A 14,353-nucleotide genomic window follows, 5' to 3' on the forward strand; every position below is an offset into this window, starting at 1 on the left:
TCAGAGGGGAAAAAAGCAGAAAAAGTGATCACCATTGAAACCCAATATATAGGATGCCAAACCTGCTCATTTACTAATAGTTGTTAAAAAAAAAAACCTTAAATAAGAATCTTAGAAAAGCAAGGAGGCATGGAATGAGATTGTTTTCAAGGATAATGTACTTTGCACTTAGCAAATGCACAGACAGTTAAATATGAGGTACCTATGAAGCAGGGAGTGCCTCACAAGGACAAAGTTTACAAAATGGTCTTGAATATGCTCATAAGCTTGCAGAGATATGGCCTTAAAAACTAGTCACGTGCCTTTATAGATAACGTATATGACACAGAGCATATAATATGTATGCAAGATAGTAGAAAGCAGTGAACAAACAAGCAGCTGTAATTTGAATTATATGGAGATATAAAGGAGTTCAGCAAAGAGGGAAGAATAACAGTTGAGCCTTGTGCAACACCTGGATTCCTGTTGATAGAGCAAAGATGAATATTATGCAAAAAATCTTGAGTCAAATCATTACTGCTAACTCTCAACAAGACAGGGCACAGAGGGAGAACAAACATTTCCTTGCTGCTGTTTCCCCTCACACAGCAAAGCTTCTGCTCTGCACAGTAAGGAAGAGATAGCTCAGATGTATTCAGCTGCTGATACTGTTAAAATATTCCCTATAGACAAAGTCTAAATTGCCTCATGTATAATATTGAAACAATATTGCCAATGAACATGGTATGCACATCATAGCAGATCCTGGGTTTATATTTCCCAAAGTGAAGTTATCAAAACAAGTCAGGTAACTCAGCAGGCAGCAATAGTGAAAACATTAGTGAGCTGTTTAGTCTGGTGAGATGATGAAAACAAGATCAGTACTTGCATATGTCTTAGGACCAGTAAAGAGGCAACAGAAAATCATTTGTTCACAATTCTATGAGGAAGATTACATGCTATGGTATGGATATTTGTGTGGAATAAAAAAGATGACCCTCAGGCAGTCATACAAAAATAAACAAATTCTTCAATAACATTATCTGTGTCGAGAAAAAATTATTCAACCCATATGCACCATTTCCAGTTGCACCATTTCTTATGTGTTGTTTGCTGCAGCAATCATTGCCTGTACTTTAATTATAGCTATAAAAGTCAGTGGATCTATAATAATATGAGCTCTGAATACAATGGACAGGTTAGTTTACAAAGCACTCTGGAAATGAAAAGAAACCTCCTGTGATGCTTTTGTAGGAAAACTTGTAGTAACAGCTGAAAAATGAAACTACTATGTCTGAGAGATATTGATAGAATATTTGTTATTTTATATCTCTGAACTTCTGTTTTCAATACTGCAATCCATTATGCTATACTGTATTTTGATAGAGTAAGCTTTATACATTCTTTAATCCTCAAAGCTTGTCTAACTCTGGTTTTGTTCTCCTGTGCCAAAACAGCACAGCATAGCTCAAGCTGCAGCCATACCACCTGATCTAGGAAGAGCTCTGTGACAGAACTAGGTCAGAATTGCCAAAGGTATTTACAGAGGTCTGGCTGTATGTAACCAACCTCACACAGGAACAATCTGGCTGTGATCTCTTACTGTTGCTATGTATTTCTTGGTGAGAATCAGAGATATTCATCATCAAAGTCTGTAGGACAGTAACCGTGTGTCCCAGAGGCTACCCTGCCCCCCAGCGAAGCTAACAAAAGTCCATTTCAAGCACCTATCCAAATCACACTTCCAAAATCTTTCCCTCATCATACCATTCAAACTATCAACAAAACAAGCCTTAAAGAGAAGCCAAAGTAGGAAAATATATGATCCGAGCATCTACTTGGACGAAACAAATCACCCAGAAAGCACAGATAAAGACAGAGGAAATCGGGATGTTAGCTATTTCCCTGTAAACCCATGACAATGACTCACAGAATCAATTGTACCAAATAGACGATTGTTGGGAGACAACACGATCATCAATGAAACAAAAAAACAGCAACAAAGCACACACAGAAGGAGGCTGTGAGCTCATCACCACTCCTGTTTGAAAGAACTTCATGGCTGTAAACATCATGCAACTCAGTGTAACTGTATTGTAGGTTGAAGGAGAGGCTTAATTCCTAATGTTTCATCACCTCTGAACTTCAGACCACTGAGACATTCTTTTGGTGGAGGCTGCAATTTTGACAGAAAAAGGGCTTAACACTTTCTGGGAAATGTGGTCACAAATATGAGCTTGAATCCTTAACACTCTTCTCTCCTTCCAGAAAAGCTGACTTTTGTATGATTATTCATCGGAAAATGTCCTTACGCAAAGTAATTTTTTGTAGTCCACTGAGAAGCAAAAATCTGAAGAAATACACTATGAAATCATCACAAGGCGCAAGTAACATCTAACTATGTAGAGGCAGTCTCTTAATTAAACCTTCTTCTGGAATGAACAGGCAATTCCTATAGGCACCCACTTCTTCGCTGCCTTTCCTCAGATCTCATTTTTAAGCAAACTCTTGCCCCGAATACTCTATGAGTTCCAAGCACCTTATGGAAACCTGGGGGAAAATGGAAGCAAACCTAGGTCTAATGAGACATCAGCAGAGAACGTCACAGCAGAATTTCAAACTGCAGGGAGTGGGATTTAACAGAACTGAAACTATTTTTCATGAAAAGCTTCCTGAATGGTGAAAGGATTTGTGGCGTATCCAAAGCTTCACGGCTCCTTAAACAGATTTTAATGTTTAAAATTTCACCACTTATACCCTGTAGCATAGCAGGTGAGCAATGCTTTTAAAAGTGTTTACCTCTATGGAATGTGTCACAGTGCTGATTATAAAAATTTGTCCACCACATGCAGCCCAAATGGTCTCCTCCATCACAAGCAGACTTCTAACAGGCAGAACCCCCAGTTTAACTATCTTCTGAGGTTCCGTGTTCCACGTCCCATCTTCAATAAAAAAAGAAGAAAGGTTATACACAACAAAATGGTAATCTTAATTTTAAAAGTTTTGAAAACACTATTTCTCAAGCCTACTGCTCGAATCTCTGCAGGTTGCCACTTCAAGCTACGCTGTGATTTATGTATGTTTAATTTTAGCTTCCAGAGTAAATTTGTAAGGGTAATACAACATTAAGGGGAAAAACCAAAACCAAACACTCATGTATTTGTTAACTGAACAAATTTTATCTGGATTAATTGATAAACAAGGAATCCCACATTGCTGTTCTGATACAACTGCTTTCCTTTCCAGAGGAAACAGAGTCAGAAAGCCATGGCTGATATAATCTTCTCCAACTCAGAAGGAGCTCACAACAGACCTATTTCAAGATGAATCAACTTCCAGCTAGGACAGAATCTTTCATGTGAAAAGCAGTCAGCAAGATTTTTACTGTAGGTTCTAATGAGCTCAGATGACTCTCTAAAAGCACGTTGATGGAATGGACTTCCTGCTACTAGATGCTTCATTTACGAAGGAATTTTTTTTTAAAAAGAAATTAAAACTTAATTTTGTGCCATATCTTCACTTTTCCTGTTTTTTCCCCCAACTATAATCCACAGTGTTTTCTGTGGACTACATTTAGCAGATCCAAATTACATTATGCATGTGTATGTGGCGCAATCAATTATTCAGAGACCTTCTGATAAAAACTGCATGCCACCACTTACCGCTCTGGTCACTCTCACTTGCCATCTCTTTGAAACAAGGATTAGCAGATTATGTCTCTCCAAATTTAAGAGCTAGCAACGTGAGCTTCTTGAAATAGTTGTAGCTGTGTCTTTTATATATATACAATTTGACATACTAAATATGTCAATAATAATTTTAATACTTTTATATTAGTTTATTTCTATTGTAAGCACTCATTGAACATAAAGTCTCAAAGACCGCATTTCTATGCTTTAGTAATAATATCAAAATCTGTTAAAGTATCTGTTTTTACATTGAGATAAAATATGTCAGGAAGGCTCCATTTCCTCACTGTAAAGCCTTCTGCCTGCAGAAGCTGCAGAAAAATTGTCCACTTTACTGACACTGGTTTCAACTCAGTAACCACTTAAATTTTGATTGATGAGACCAAGGTAAACACATCTTTAGGCAAGTACGTAAGTACAACTTTTTTTCTTTTTCCCCTGATAACAAGTGCATCTTTTATTATCTGCTTAGGTAAAGGGGTACGATATTTCCTGCTTCACAGTAACAGCAGGAACAATAATGAGAAGCCTCAGCTCTGGAGTACTTCTCATTGCTTCTGCCATCTGCGTGATACAACCTTCGCTGAGTCATTCTCAGGATGTAGCTCTCTTCCGAAAGCATCTTTGTAAAAAGGACATGTAGTTTCAGGCCGTCAAAATAATCTTCATGATTTTAGTTTGCAAGTAAGAAGAGTGTTTCCAGTTATTAGCCTGTAAACTCTCCCAGCGATGTCAAAGTCACTCTGTGTTCTTTGTGACTCATATGTACCATTAGTAATAAAGAAACTTCTGGAAAAGTTTTCATTTGCTAGCAACCACATTATCCTCAAATTAAATTCTTAAGTGGAGGCTGCCCATACCCTGTGAGTGCTTCACCCACTGTAGGCAGTTCAGTGCAAAGCCTTCAGAGAGCGGAGCTGCGTGCATGTGCGTATCCTGACTGCCGTTGCGTAAGTTATGCTGACTGCAGAAGTCATAACAGCATCCAGTAATTAGCACCCTCGTGTTTCCTTTTTAGGGACAAAACCAGCATAATTCTAGTATATTCTTACTGTCTCTTCTGAAGGATAAAGACTGTGAATTTGGGCAAAGAGCAGATATGCTGAGCAAGAAGCTATCTTTCCTTCTGTAGTTATATTTTCACACTGAACAACACATTAATGTACAGACAAAACCATTCACTGAACTCATCATCTCTCTCTCTTAAATACGTTCAAGTTATACATTGATCTATATATAAAGCATAGCTGATACGGAAGTGACAGGTGAATAGGGATTTTCAGGATCTCAGCTGTGGACTCGGATTTAAATGTTGCTTAAATTTCATTTCAAGCATCTAAGATTTTTTTTTTAAAAACTGGGTCTTTATGCCCTCAACTTCCATGCAACTCCTCAGATGGCTAAGCATTAAGCCATATTATTAATTTTTATCAAGTCTCATTAAAATTATTATGTTGCATTTGTAATAGTTTTGAGTGAAAAGGAAAATTAGTACTGGTGTCAGGTGGATGTCGATTGCAAAACAAAAATTCTAAAACAACTTACTGCAAGGTAAGAAGGTGAGTTCAATATTACCAATGTTATGAATACTACCAGTGTTTTGAATATCTGATTCAACAAATACGCGTATCAAAACTCAGTTCTCACAAAACCATTTTCTGTTGGTGCTGTTAGCACAGCACTTAATCCAGTTCGCTTTAAGAGTTCAGTGGGATTGGACATATGAAAAAGGTGAGAGAGAGACCTGATATCTTTCATGTTACCGTGACTTCATGTAAAGAAACTGCAATCCCACTTGCTATATCGGCCCAGGAAAAATCCAACGCTATCACTCTACCCAGATACCCTAGCCATGTGATATGGCTATTCTCCAGTACTTTTTTATTTCTTCCTGCAAACATTGCTGTCTTCCAGATCAGACAGCATCTGAGACAGATGAGGGGAAAAAAAGGGCTGAAGGAGACACTCTAGTCTGGTAGTTAGGGCAGTATTTAAACGATGGGTCAGCTGTGTTCTGCTCCCTGCCTCAGTGAATGCTTAATAATTATACAAAGTGGAATGGCACCAGGAGGAGAAATTAAGCACTGTGCAACTCTCTCCTCTTACTTTGTGGCAGCCAGGGAAATCTCTTGAGAGTTGAAAGCATGGGTACAAATCCTCTCAAGCAAGGCAAGGGATTAAGCCTGATAATCCAACATACTTGTGTGAATGCTTTAACCACAGGCTGCTGACTAAAAGCAAGATCACGACTTCATTTTGCTGACCAAGAATTTTATTGCTCATCACCAAAATTACTTAGCAAGTCTGTGTCTAGTTCACAAACTGTTTCAAGACTATCAAAATCACAGTTTTAAGAAAATGTAATACTCTCTCTGCAGATTTCAGCAGACCCTATTCAATACCTGCCTGCACAGACTTCATGTTTAACGATGGCTATTTCATGTTATCTGCCTGATCCAAAGTTCATTGCTTCTAAAATCTATGTGAAAAGAAGTATTATCTCTATTCTACTTGTGTAAACACCTGCAGATTCAACATATACTTATGTAAGCAGGTCCAACAGCTGGCACTATCCATGTGTTTAAAATTAGGCACAGCACTTGCAAAAGATATGGAATGGTTTCGTTTGGTGTTATAAATCCTTGGTTAGTTACTGATTTAATAAATTGATTTTTTCCTAAGAAAAAAGAAAATAAACAAGAAATAGTAGCTGAGATAAAGCTTTTGCCAACAAAATCTCAAGGCATACAACAGAAAAAAGCCAGTCCAAGGAGCCCAGCAAACTATTTTCTGAAAAGCAGGAATTGAGCAAAAGAAAAATAAGCAATGGAGATGTATATAATGCAGCTCCCGGAGATCTGGCTGAAGAATACCTACAGGAGTGCCCACAGAAGTGAGGCTTGTCTTAAAATTGTGTTCAATCGATGCCTTGTTTCTGTTCTCTAAATAAGCATTGTTTTAGTTTTAGGAAGTTTTTATGGTCATTGTTGTCTCTAGAATGCTGAAAAGCCACAGACAATAAACTCTTCTACCTATGAAGTAAGTATATAGATACCAAATGATATGCAATATGCAGTACATATATCCTATAACCAGAGGCTAGTCTGTATGTGGAAAAATCAGTTATCTGCACCCTGAGCAAATACAAGATTGAAGCCTGACACCTGTGGAAACAGGAAGGAAACAGTGGGAGAAGAGAGAGGGGTTTTCCTTCTGCTTTGGGAGAAAAGTCCATACAAGTATTAACAACACATAAAGATTACTGTATTGGCAAGTTTTAGCTGACTCGGGTCTTAAACTGACCACATCAAAGCAGGTATAGACTCTTACTATAGATACACCAAATGCCTAGTACACAAGACATGACAGTCTCTATAACATTACTGTAATAGAATATAGGCATCTATATGAATTGCAGGTACAGCTATTGGCAGGAATGAGATGCGTCTACAAAATCTGAGAACAGGGTCAAATATAAAAACAAATCTAGGGGCTTCTAGAAATAAGATGTCATAACTTCTGATATTTGCATATTAGATGAATATTTAAAACATGAGAACACAGTTTTTAAGCACTATTGTGTCTATGCACTAATAGATCTGTGTTATGCCACTATTTGTAATACCCTCTGTAAGTTATATTTCTCCAATAGCTACGTGCCATAGTTTATACACCCATGCTTGTATCAGGCTGTTTAGCTGCATCAAAGTAAGGTATCTTATGCTCATAAAATATTTCTAAGACTTTAATGTATAAGGACATTATTTCCATTAGTGCATTTTGTTATTAGTCTCATGATTTTTATGAATTTTAGAATATCAGTTATCCTTCTATTCAGCCAAATTTAATCAGATAGGAAAAGTTTTAAAACAATGTTCATTTTATAGAACAGAATGTTGGCTATTTTATCTTTCTGTGGTTTGTTTCCATAAAAACCAATGAAGGAAAGTAACATTATTTTACAATAATTTATAAAATAAGCGTCTTATTATTCATTTATAATTTATTAATATTTAGTATTTTATAATTATAATTTGTTGGTTCTCTCAAGTCTTCACATGAGAATATGAACCTAATAGAATATAGTTTATCTCTTCAGAAAGTCTTTTTAAAGTTTGTAGTACTTTTCCCTTCCTTTACGCTTTCAGTCGAGCTGAACTGAACATGCTTTTTGTTGGTAGCTTCCTCTCTTGCTTAGCAGCACTATTGATGATTTCAACAGAGCAGCCAACACAGCCCTGGGAACAGCAGTTGTTGGTTAATTTGTGCAATGGAGCACAAACATTTTTTCCATCACATGGTACATAAACCAGCACTGTTGAGGAGTAAAATGGTAGCTACAGAAGTAAAAAGTTTAGCATGTTTCTTATCACCTGGAAGTAAGCTGAGAGACTCGGGTCTGCTCTTTTAAACAAGGTGTAACTAGGAAATGTCCTGTGCTACACATGTGTATAGTCATTTTTTTCCCACACATGCAACAAATTCTTCATGCTAAATAGCTGACAGAGCTCTACCTAAAATTGTAGAGAGGGGTGGTGCTGGAAGTCCCAGCATGAGATATGCAAATAAGACTTATAGAAATGTCAACATATTTCTGGTAACAAGTATTAGGCGATACTGCTAACAGTGATAACATAGTCAAGACAATAGGTTTCTTTTTCAATATCACTGCTCTAGTTGCCTCTGTAACAGCTTAATACCATTCCTTACTTTTCATAGCAATACCTCTCACCATGTCTACTTTAAGTGGCTATCACGTGCCAGAACCGCACTCCAGACATGCTGGAGCAGTGCGTGGATCCACCCAAGCTCTGAAGTTCGACATCAGTGCTTTACATTCCACATATTCCTCCCTTCCTGCATTTGTCAAAGTAGACAATTGTCTTGCCAAATTGATCAAGATATCTTGCTAATGGGCTGACCTGCTACCCCTTCACTGTTATAACTGTTTCCCCTTACTCTTATATTTCCTTTCAGTTTTGGTCCTTTTCCTTGATATTAATCCCCTGAAAATGATCACCGATTAGTGTCATGAGGCATCCTTGGACAGGTAAGTCATCAAAACTCCTGACCACCTTCAGAGCTGCCTAAGTTTTTACCAGAGAAGTCTCTCTGAAGAATGTAAACTTCTGTTCTGTACATGGCCAGAATTGCCTCAGCTGTTGTTCTTGTTTCACATTCAATTGCAATTCTCAAAGTTGATCTTTTCTTCCTTTCGTAAACCTCAGTGCCAGAACCTGGCAGCGTACACCTACAGGAACAGGCTCCGCAAAAATCTACTAGAAAATACAGCTTTCATTAAAACATGCAAGAGGCTTCCTCTTATGGGTGTGTGGGGTCAGTTCTCTCTATGGCAAAAGAAGATTCACATCAGTGTCTTCAGGCTTCCAGAAGAGACCTCTAGCCACCCAGGCGAGGGCCACTCGGAGCGGCAATGGCAGCATTCCCAATCCTTTCTTCCTGTTAAAGCTGAGCCACTCTTCAAAAGAAGAGTTAAAAACCGAGTGAGAGGCAACAGAACAAAAGTTTATGTATTAAATAACCATTTGATAGAATAGATCTCTTCAGCTGAGAGCTTAGTGCCTTAGCTGTGAGGATACTATATGAGAAGTTACATGTCCTGTTTCTCCTATCCTGTTTTTTTTTAAAAAAAAAAAAACAGGCATGATTCATTCTCAGCTTAAGAAACTGATCACAGGTGCAAGCTCTGCACTGTGAATCACAAGTGGCACTTCTCTAGCTCAGCGGCACCTGGAGGTAGGATGACATTAAGAAATGCCTTGTTTCAATTTCTTACTGGTTTGTTTGGACATTTCTCTACTCATAGTCACAGAATGGTTGAGGTTGTACGGGACCTCTAGAGGTCATCTGGTCCAACCCCCCTGCTCAAGCAGAGTCACCTAGTGCTGGCTGCCCAGGACCGTGTCCAGATAGCTTCTGAATACCTCCAAGGATGGAGACTCCACAACCTCTCTGGGCAACCTGTGCCAGTGCTCAGTCACCCTCACAGTAAAAAAGTGTTTCTTGATGTTCAGAGGGAACCTCCTGTGTTTCAGTTTGTGCCCACTGCCTCTGGTCCTGTCACTGGGCACCACTCAAAAGAGCCTGGCTACATCCTCTTTCCACCCTCCCTTCAAGTACTTATAGACATATAAGTCTATAAGTAGACTCCCCTGAGCCTTCTCTTCCCTAGGCTGAACAGTCCCAGCTCTCTCAGCCTATCCTCATAGGAGAGATGCTCCTGTCCCTTCATCATCCGAACGGCTCTGTGCTGAACTCTCTCCAGTATGTCCATATGTCTCTTGTACTGGGGAGCCCAGAAACTGGACCCACCATTCCAAGTGTGGCCTCACCAGCACTGAGCAGAGAGGAAGGATTGCTGAGCATGCCGAGCGCTGTGAATTTAATTCTAGGGGTGAGTGTGCAAGGGCTCACTGTGGGTGCTGTACACACAGTGGGGGGCTACACATACCAATCATGTGCTGAAAGGATAGCCACTGCAATCAAAGCAGCATGTCTTTTTTGTGCACCTATTCTCTCATCTTAACCAAACTCTTTCTGAAACTACTAATATATTAATTCTACTCTTTGCCACAACCATTCTGAGTTTTTATTTTCTTTTTCCTGTTTCTCTCCATATGCTTTACAGGACTTTATGGAAAGGAAATGTATATCAATGTCTAGAAGAAAGGAAGTAGCTGGAACTGACTACAGTATATCAGGAACAATACACCTGTATTATATAAAGATTGTGATTTCCCTTTCCTAAGATACTTTTGTGAATGGAAGTCAAACACGCGCTGACCTTTTTTGCTATTACATCACTCAGAAAACACATCTGCTGGGCTGTCTGCAATCATATCACAAAGGGGTTTTGTTATGTTTTTTAAACAAAGACAATACAATGTACTTTTTCCTTAACCTCATCTAGAAGTGTTTTGCCTGGAAATATTCCTAATAAGTCAGCCTGAGGCAAACACTAAATACAGAATATTTCAGACTGATGACTGTGTAAAAGTTAATAGCACTGTAAACAAGTTCCCAACACACAAGGTGTCAGAAACTTTACAATCTGCATCACTACCGTACCATTCCTATACATAACAGCATTCAATGCATTAGCTGTTTCACGACTCCCCAAATTAGTCTTCTCACCCACATAAAATCATGGATTATTGAGGATAATTATCAGGGCTCCTATTTTTAGGATTAACATATTAGCTGACCTACATCATAGTCTTTCTGTGACATTTTCAGAGATCACCATGTTAGCTCAACATTTAAGAACTGAGTAGATTTAATATGATATCAGTGCGTCATTGACTTTGCTTTTAATTTATGTTCTAATACATTCAGGCTTAAGTACTTTTTAACTCATAAGTGAAAATACACAGATACAGAGGTGCCTCAGTAAAACATGAATACCCTCCATAAAGGAAGAAATCTCACTGTGCACCTTCAATTCTCTCACTAACATGGCACGTGTTCCTCATTTTACTATACATACTTCTTAGTTTCCATTTTAAATTACTTCAAGACAAGACTTTCTGCAGCCAGAGAGCACTCTGGATGCTGTCAATCTGACAAAGTTCTCTTGTGAAGAAAGTCAGAACAGAGCACTTGCTGTTTGTAAACAAGCCTGGATATTTACACGCATTGAGCCATCTGAAAACAACAGGAGAAGCTATTTGGGTACTGAAAACAGAATGACAGAAGCTGTGGGTCTTTCACTACATACATAAAGGCATCGAGCTTCAGTGACTGAACTGATCCACTACACTTTCTGCCCAGAGAGGAAGACACAAGGATCACAACTCTAATAGAGACTGTGAGGTGGATTTTCATCCTAGAAGATGAAAGATTACCCCTTTTCATTCATGGAGTCCTACAACAGGCTGCACAACCATTTTACCTGTGCATCCCATAGCATTTGTCCTTCTCAGGCTTCAAATCAAGATGCCTTGTAATGCAGTGACCATATTTCACATTCACTTTTAAATCTTTCCTTAATCTCCTTTATGGTGATAGACCAAAACCCAAGTTGAAGTGCATGGCTGGAAAGTAACCCTCTCTGTAGAACAGAAGGTGACCCTGATGAATTGCACAAAGCTCTTCGGTGGCTGCATTCCCCCTCCCAACCGTTTCACCGCTTGGATTCCTTTGTTTGGTAAAATAGGTCAGTGCTCATAAAAACACCCCTTCAGGGCTGACTGCCTCACATGACCACAGCAGCCAACTATAAGGAATACGAACACTAACATGGGAGCAGCTGATTTGCACAACTTTCATGAGGCATGGAGAACTGAAATAACACACACAGACCAAACTGTAAGGAAAGGGACTACAAGATGAGTCAGAAAAATATGAATGTGTATTTCCCATCTCGGAGCTTCAGCAATCCTGAAATAGACTGCGACAGGCTCTATGAATACCTAGCTGCACAAAACTAGTGTCTTCAGAGGAAGATAAACAGGGGACACTATGATCCTAGTCAATGCAACATAACCTCAAGCTCATAATGTAATTCAGTCTGGTTAACAGCTCTGCCCCATCCTTAACATCCTCTGTAGATATGCAATCCATGCATCCTTTCTTACCTATACTGCCAAGGATGCCACTTGTGTTTAAGGATTGGTCTTTTCTGGAAGAAGGTGAGTGACAGCAATTGTAGTCTTAAAACAGCTTAAATACACCAATCCCTTTCAGAGAAGGCAACAGATTCACTTTACTACGTCACCCAGGTACGTAAAGAAACTGAAACATCAAAAATGATGTTATGAGACTAGGATCGAGGCCTCACTCCTGTGTCCCCAAAACAAAGAAAAATTTGCTATTCAGTGGTTAAAAAAAAAAGTTTTAAAGGGAACTGAAATCCAATGTCTGGCTTCAGATCAGAGATGACAGCTCAACAGGAAACCCACTGGGTTGAAGATTACAACTGGTGAAAGGAAATCTCTTTCCCAACACTTTTTTCAGATTCTTTGTTGCTTGAAAAAGAAAGAAAATATTGCATCCTGTACCTCTCCAAACTAAGTCTTTATATGATCTAACACTGGACATATAATTTGTTCCAAGATTCAAGACACTGAGCTCCTCAGTTAGAGACTGGCAGGATTTAGTAGCTGAGACATAGTGCCACACAAATGCAACTGCAGTGTTTACAGGGCCCACCTCATTAGAGAAGTATGACAACCATCATTATGCAGCTCACACTAATAAGGCACACCAGATCTCTGCCGGCTCTGCACTTTGCAAGGTTAGGTGTCTCTGTGCTAACACCTCACTTAAAAACTCAGGTTTCAACCTCTGAGTAAAGCCTCGCTGATTTTGAACTGAATTAACTACATATGTATGCAGGACTGCAGGAAAGTTAGTGAGATGTACTGGAAGTACACAGACAAGCACCCGAACCAGCTCTGGAGAAGACAGTTCTGGTTCAGAAGTATTACCTGGGGTTCTCCTTTACTCAAATTATTTCAGCCAATTACTTAGCTAGATACAAAACAACCAACTGTGATGCTAATGGAAAAAGGAGTCCTACTGTGAAATACATGAGCCGCACACGTAGAAAAGGTTTCTCCTATCTGTACAGTAAAAATGGAGTTGTTATTTCGAATGAGATATACAGGAATCTTTACCAATAGGAAATTTTTGTCTTTCATAAACACCAGTACTAGGTAGTTGAGTGGAATTAACATTGTGCTATAAATACCGTATACTGCCTGTTACCACATAAATTTCTGGACTCTTGTAACACTGATGACCTTAGGGTTTAAGCTAAGGGGCACAAGTCAGTTTTCATATGTATCATATGGTAAAAGTGGGAACAGTATCAAAGTTTCTACTATCCTTCAAAGAGGGAAAACAAGTCTTTTCAGAAGTACTGAAAACTGTAGTAACCTTAGTTCAGCAGTTTTACAGAGAATTTTTGGAAAATATAATAGTGGAAAACTACTTCTGCCAAAATATACTGACATGCGAGTTCCTCAGGATGTTATCAAATCATATCACTACATTACCTTCTGCTTTTGTGTAGATTGAGATGTTTCCATTTACCAAGCCAGCAAACAAGTATTGAGACATATATGTTAAACTCATAACAGTTGATTTTTCAGGAGTGAAAAAGTGTTGAAGTCGAATTTTCTTTGAGCCTTGGCAACTTTTGTAAATAGAAATGCTATAAAAAGAAGTAAGAAAAAATAAACCTGTGAAATTATGTTTTATTTAGTTCTTATTAGAATATGCACAAAAGTGATTTAGAATAAAATACTGGGGGAAGAAAAAGATCTTCTCCTTCCATTCATAGGAAGATGAGTATGGAAAGGAGTACCTTGACCCTCCAAAATGTCTGTGTAGACAATTTGCAATTACTTAACATTGACATATGACAACACTTTTCATATTATTTGTCTGGAGAAACATTTATTCAACAAAGACACAGAATAAAAATTCTGCTCCAAGTCCTTATTTGAGTCTATCCAAAACTTTCTATTACTTAAAAAAAAAAAAAAAAAGGATTAAGTATTACCTGGAGAACTAGGGAAAAGAGAAGAAAACCTCACTACCAGACATCAATTACACTTAAAATTCCCACCATTCCTATAGATTATTATCATGGGTATGTCAGGAATATTGAATAGTTAAATCTGGAATTAATTGCACTTCACAAGCAAAGACAATCAGTA

General features: G+C 38.4%; 1 protein-coding gene across 1 annotated transcript in view; it reads right to left on the reverse strand.

Annotated features, from left to right (window-relative positions):
* ARHGEF10 (Rho guanine nucleotide exchange factor (GEF) 10) overlaps positions 1-14,353 on the reverse strand; it is a 106,666-nt gene that overhangs the window by 13,393 nt on the left and 78,920 nt on the right. Inside the window, exons 24-25 of the mRNA XM_009333205.1 lie at positions 13,688-13,845; positions 2,779-2,921 (exon numbers count right to left, since the gene is read on the reverse strand). Of these exons, the coding sequence (XP_009331480.1) occupies positions 2,779-2,921; positions 13,688-13,845 (301 nt within the window). The remainder of the gene's footprint in view (positions 1-2,778; positions 2,922-13,687; positions 13,846-14,353) is intronic.

Source organism: Pygoscelis adeliae, unplaced genomic scaffold, assembly GCF_000699105.1.
Source record: "Pygoscelis adeliae isolate BGI_AS28 unplaced genomic scaffold, ASM69910v1 Scaffold57, whole genome shotgun sequence".
NCBI lineage: Eukaryota > Metazoa > Chordata > Aves > Sphenisciformes > Spheniscidae > Pygoscelis > Pygoscelis adeliae.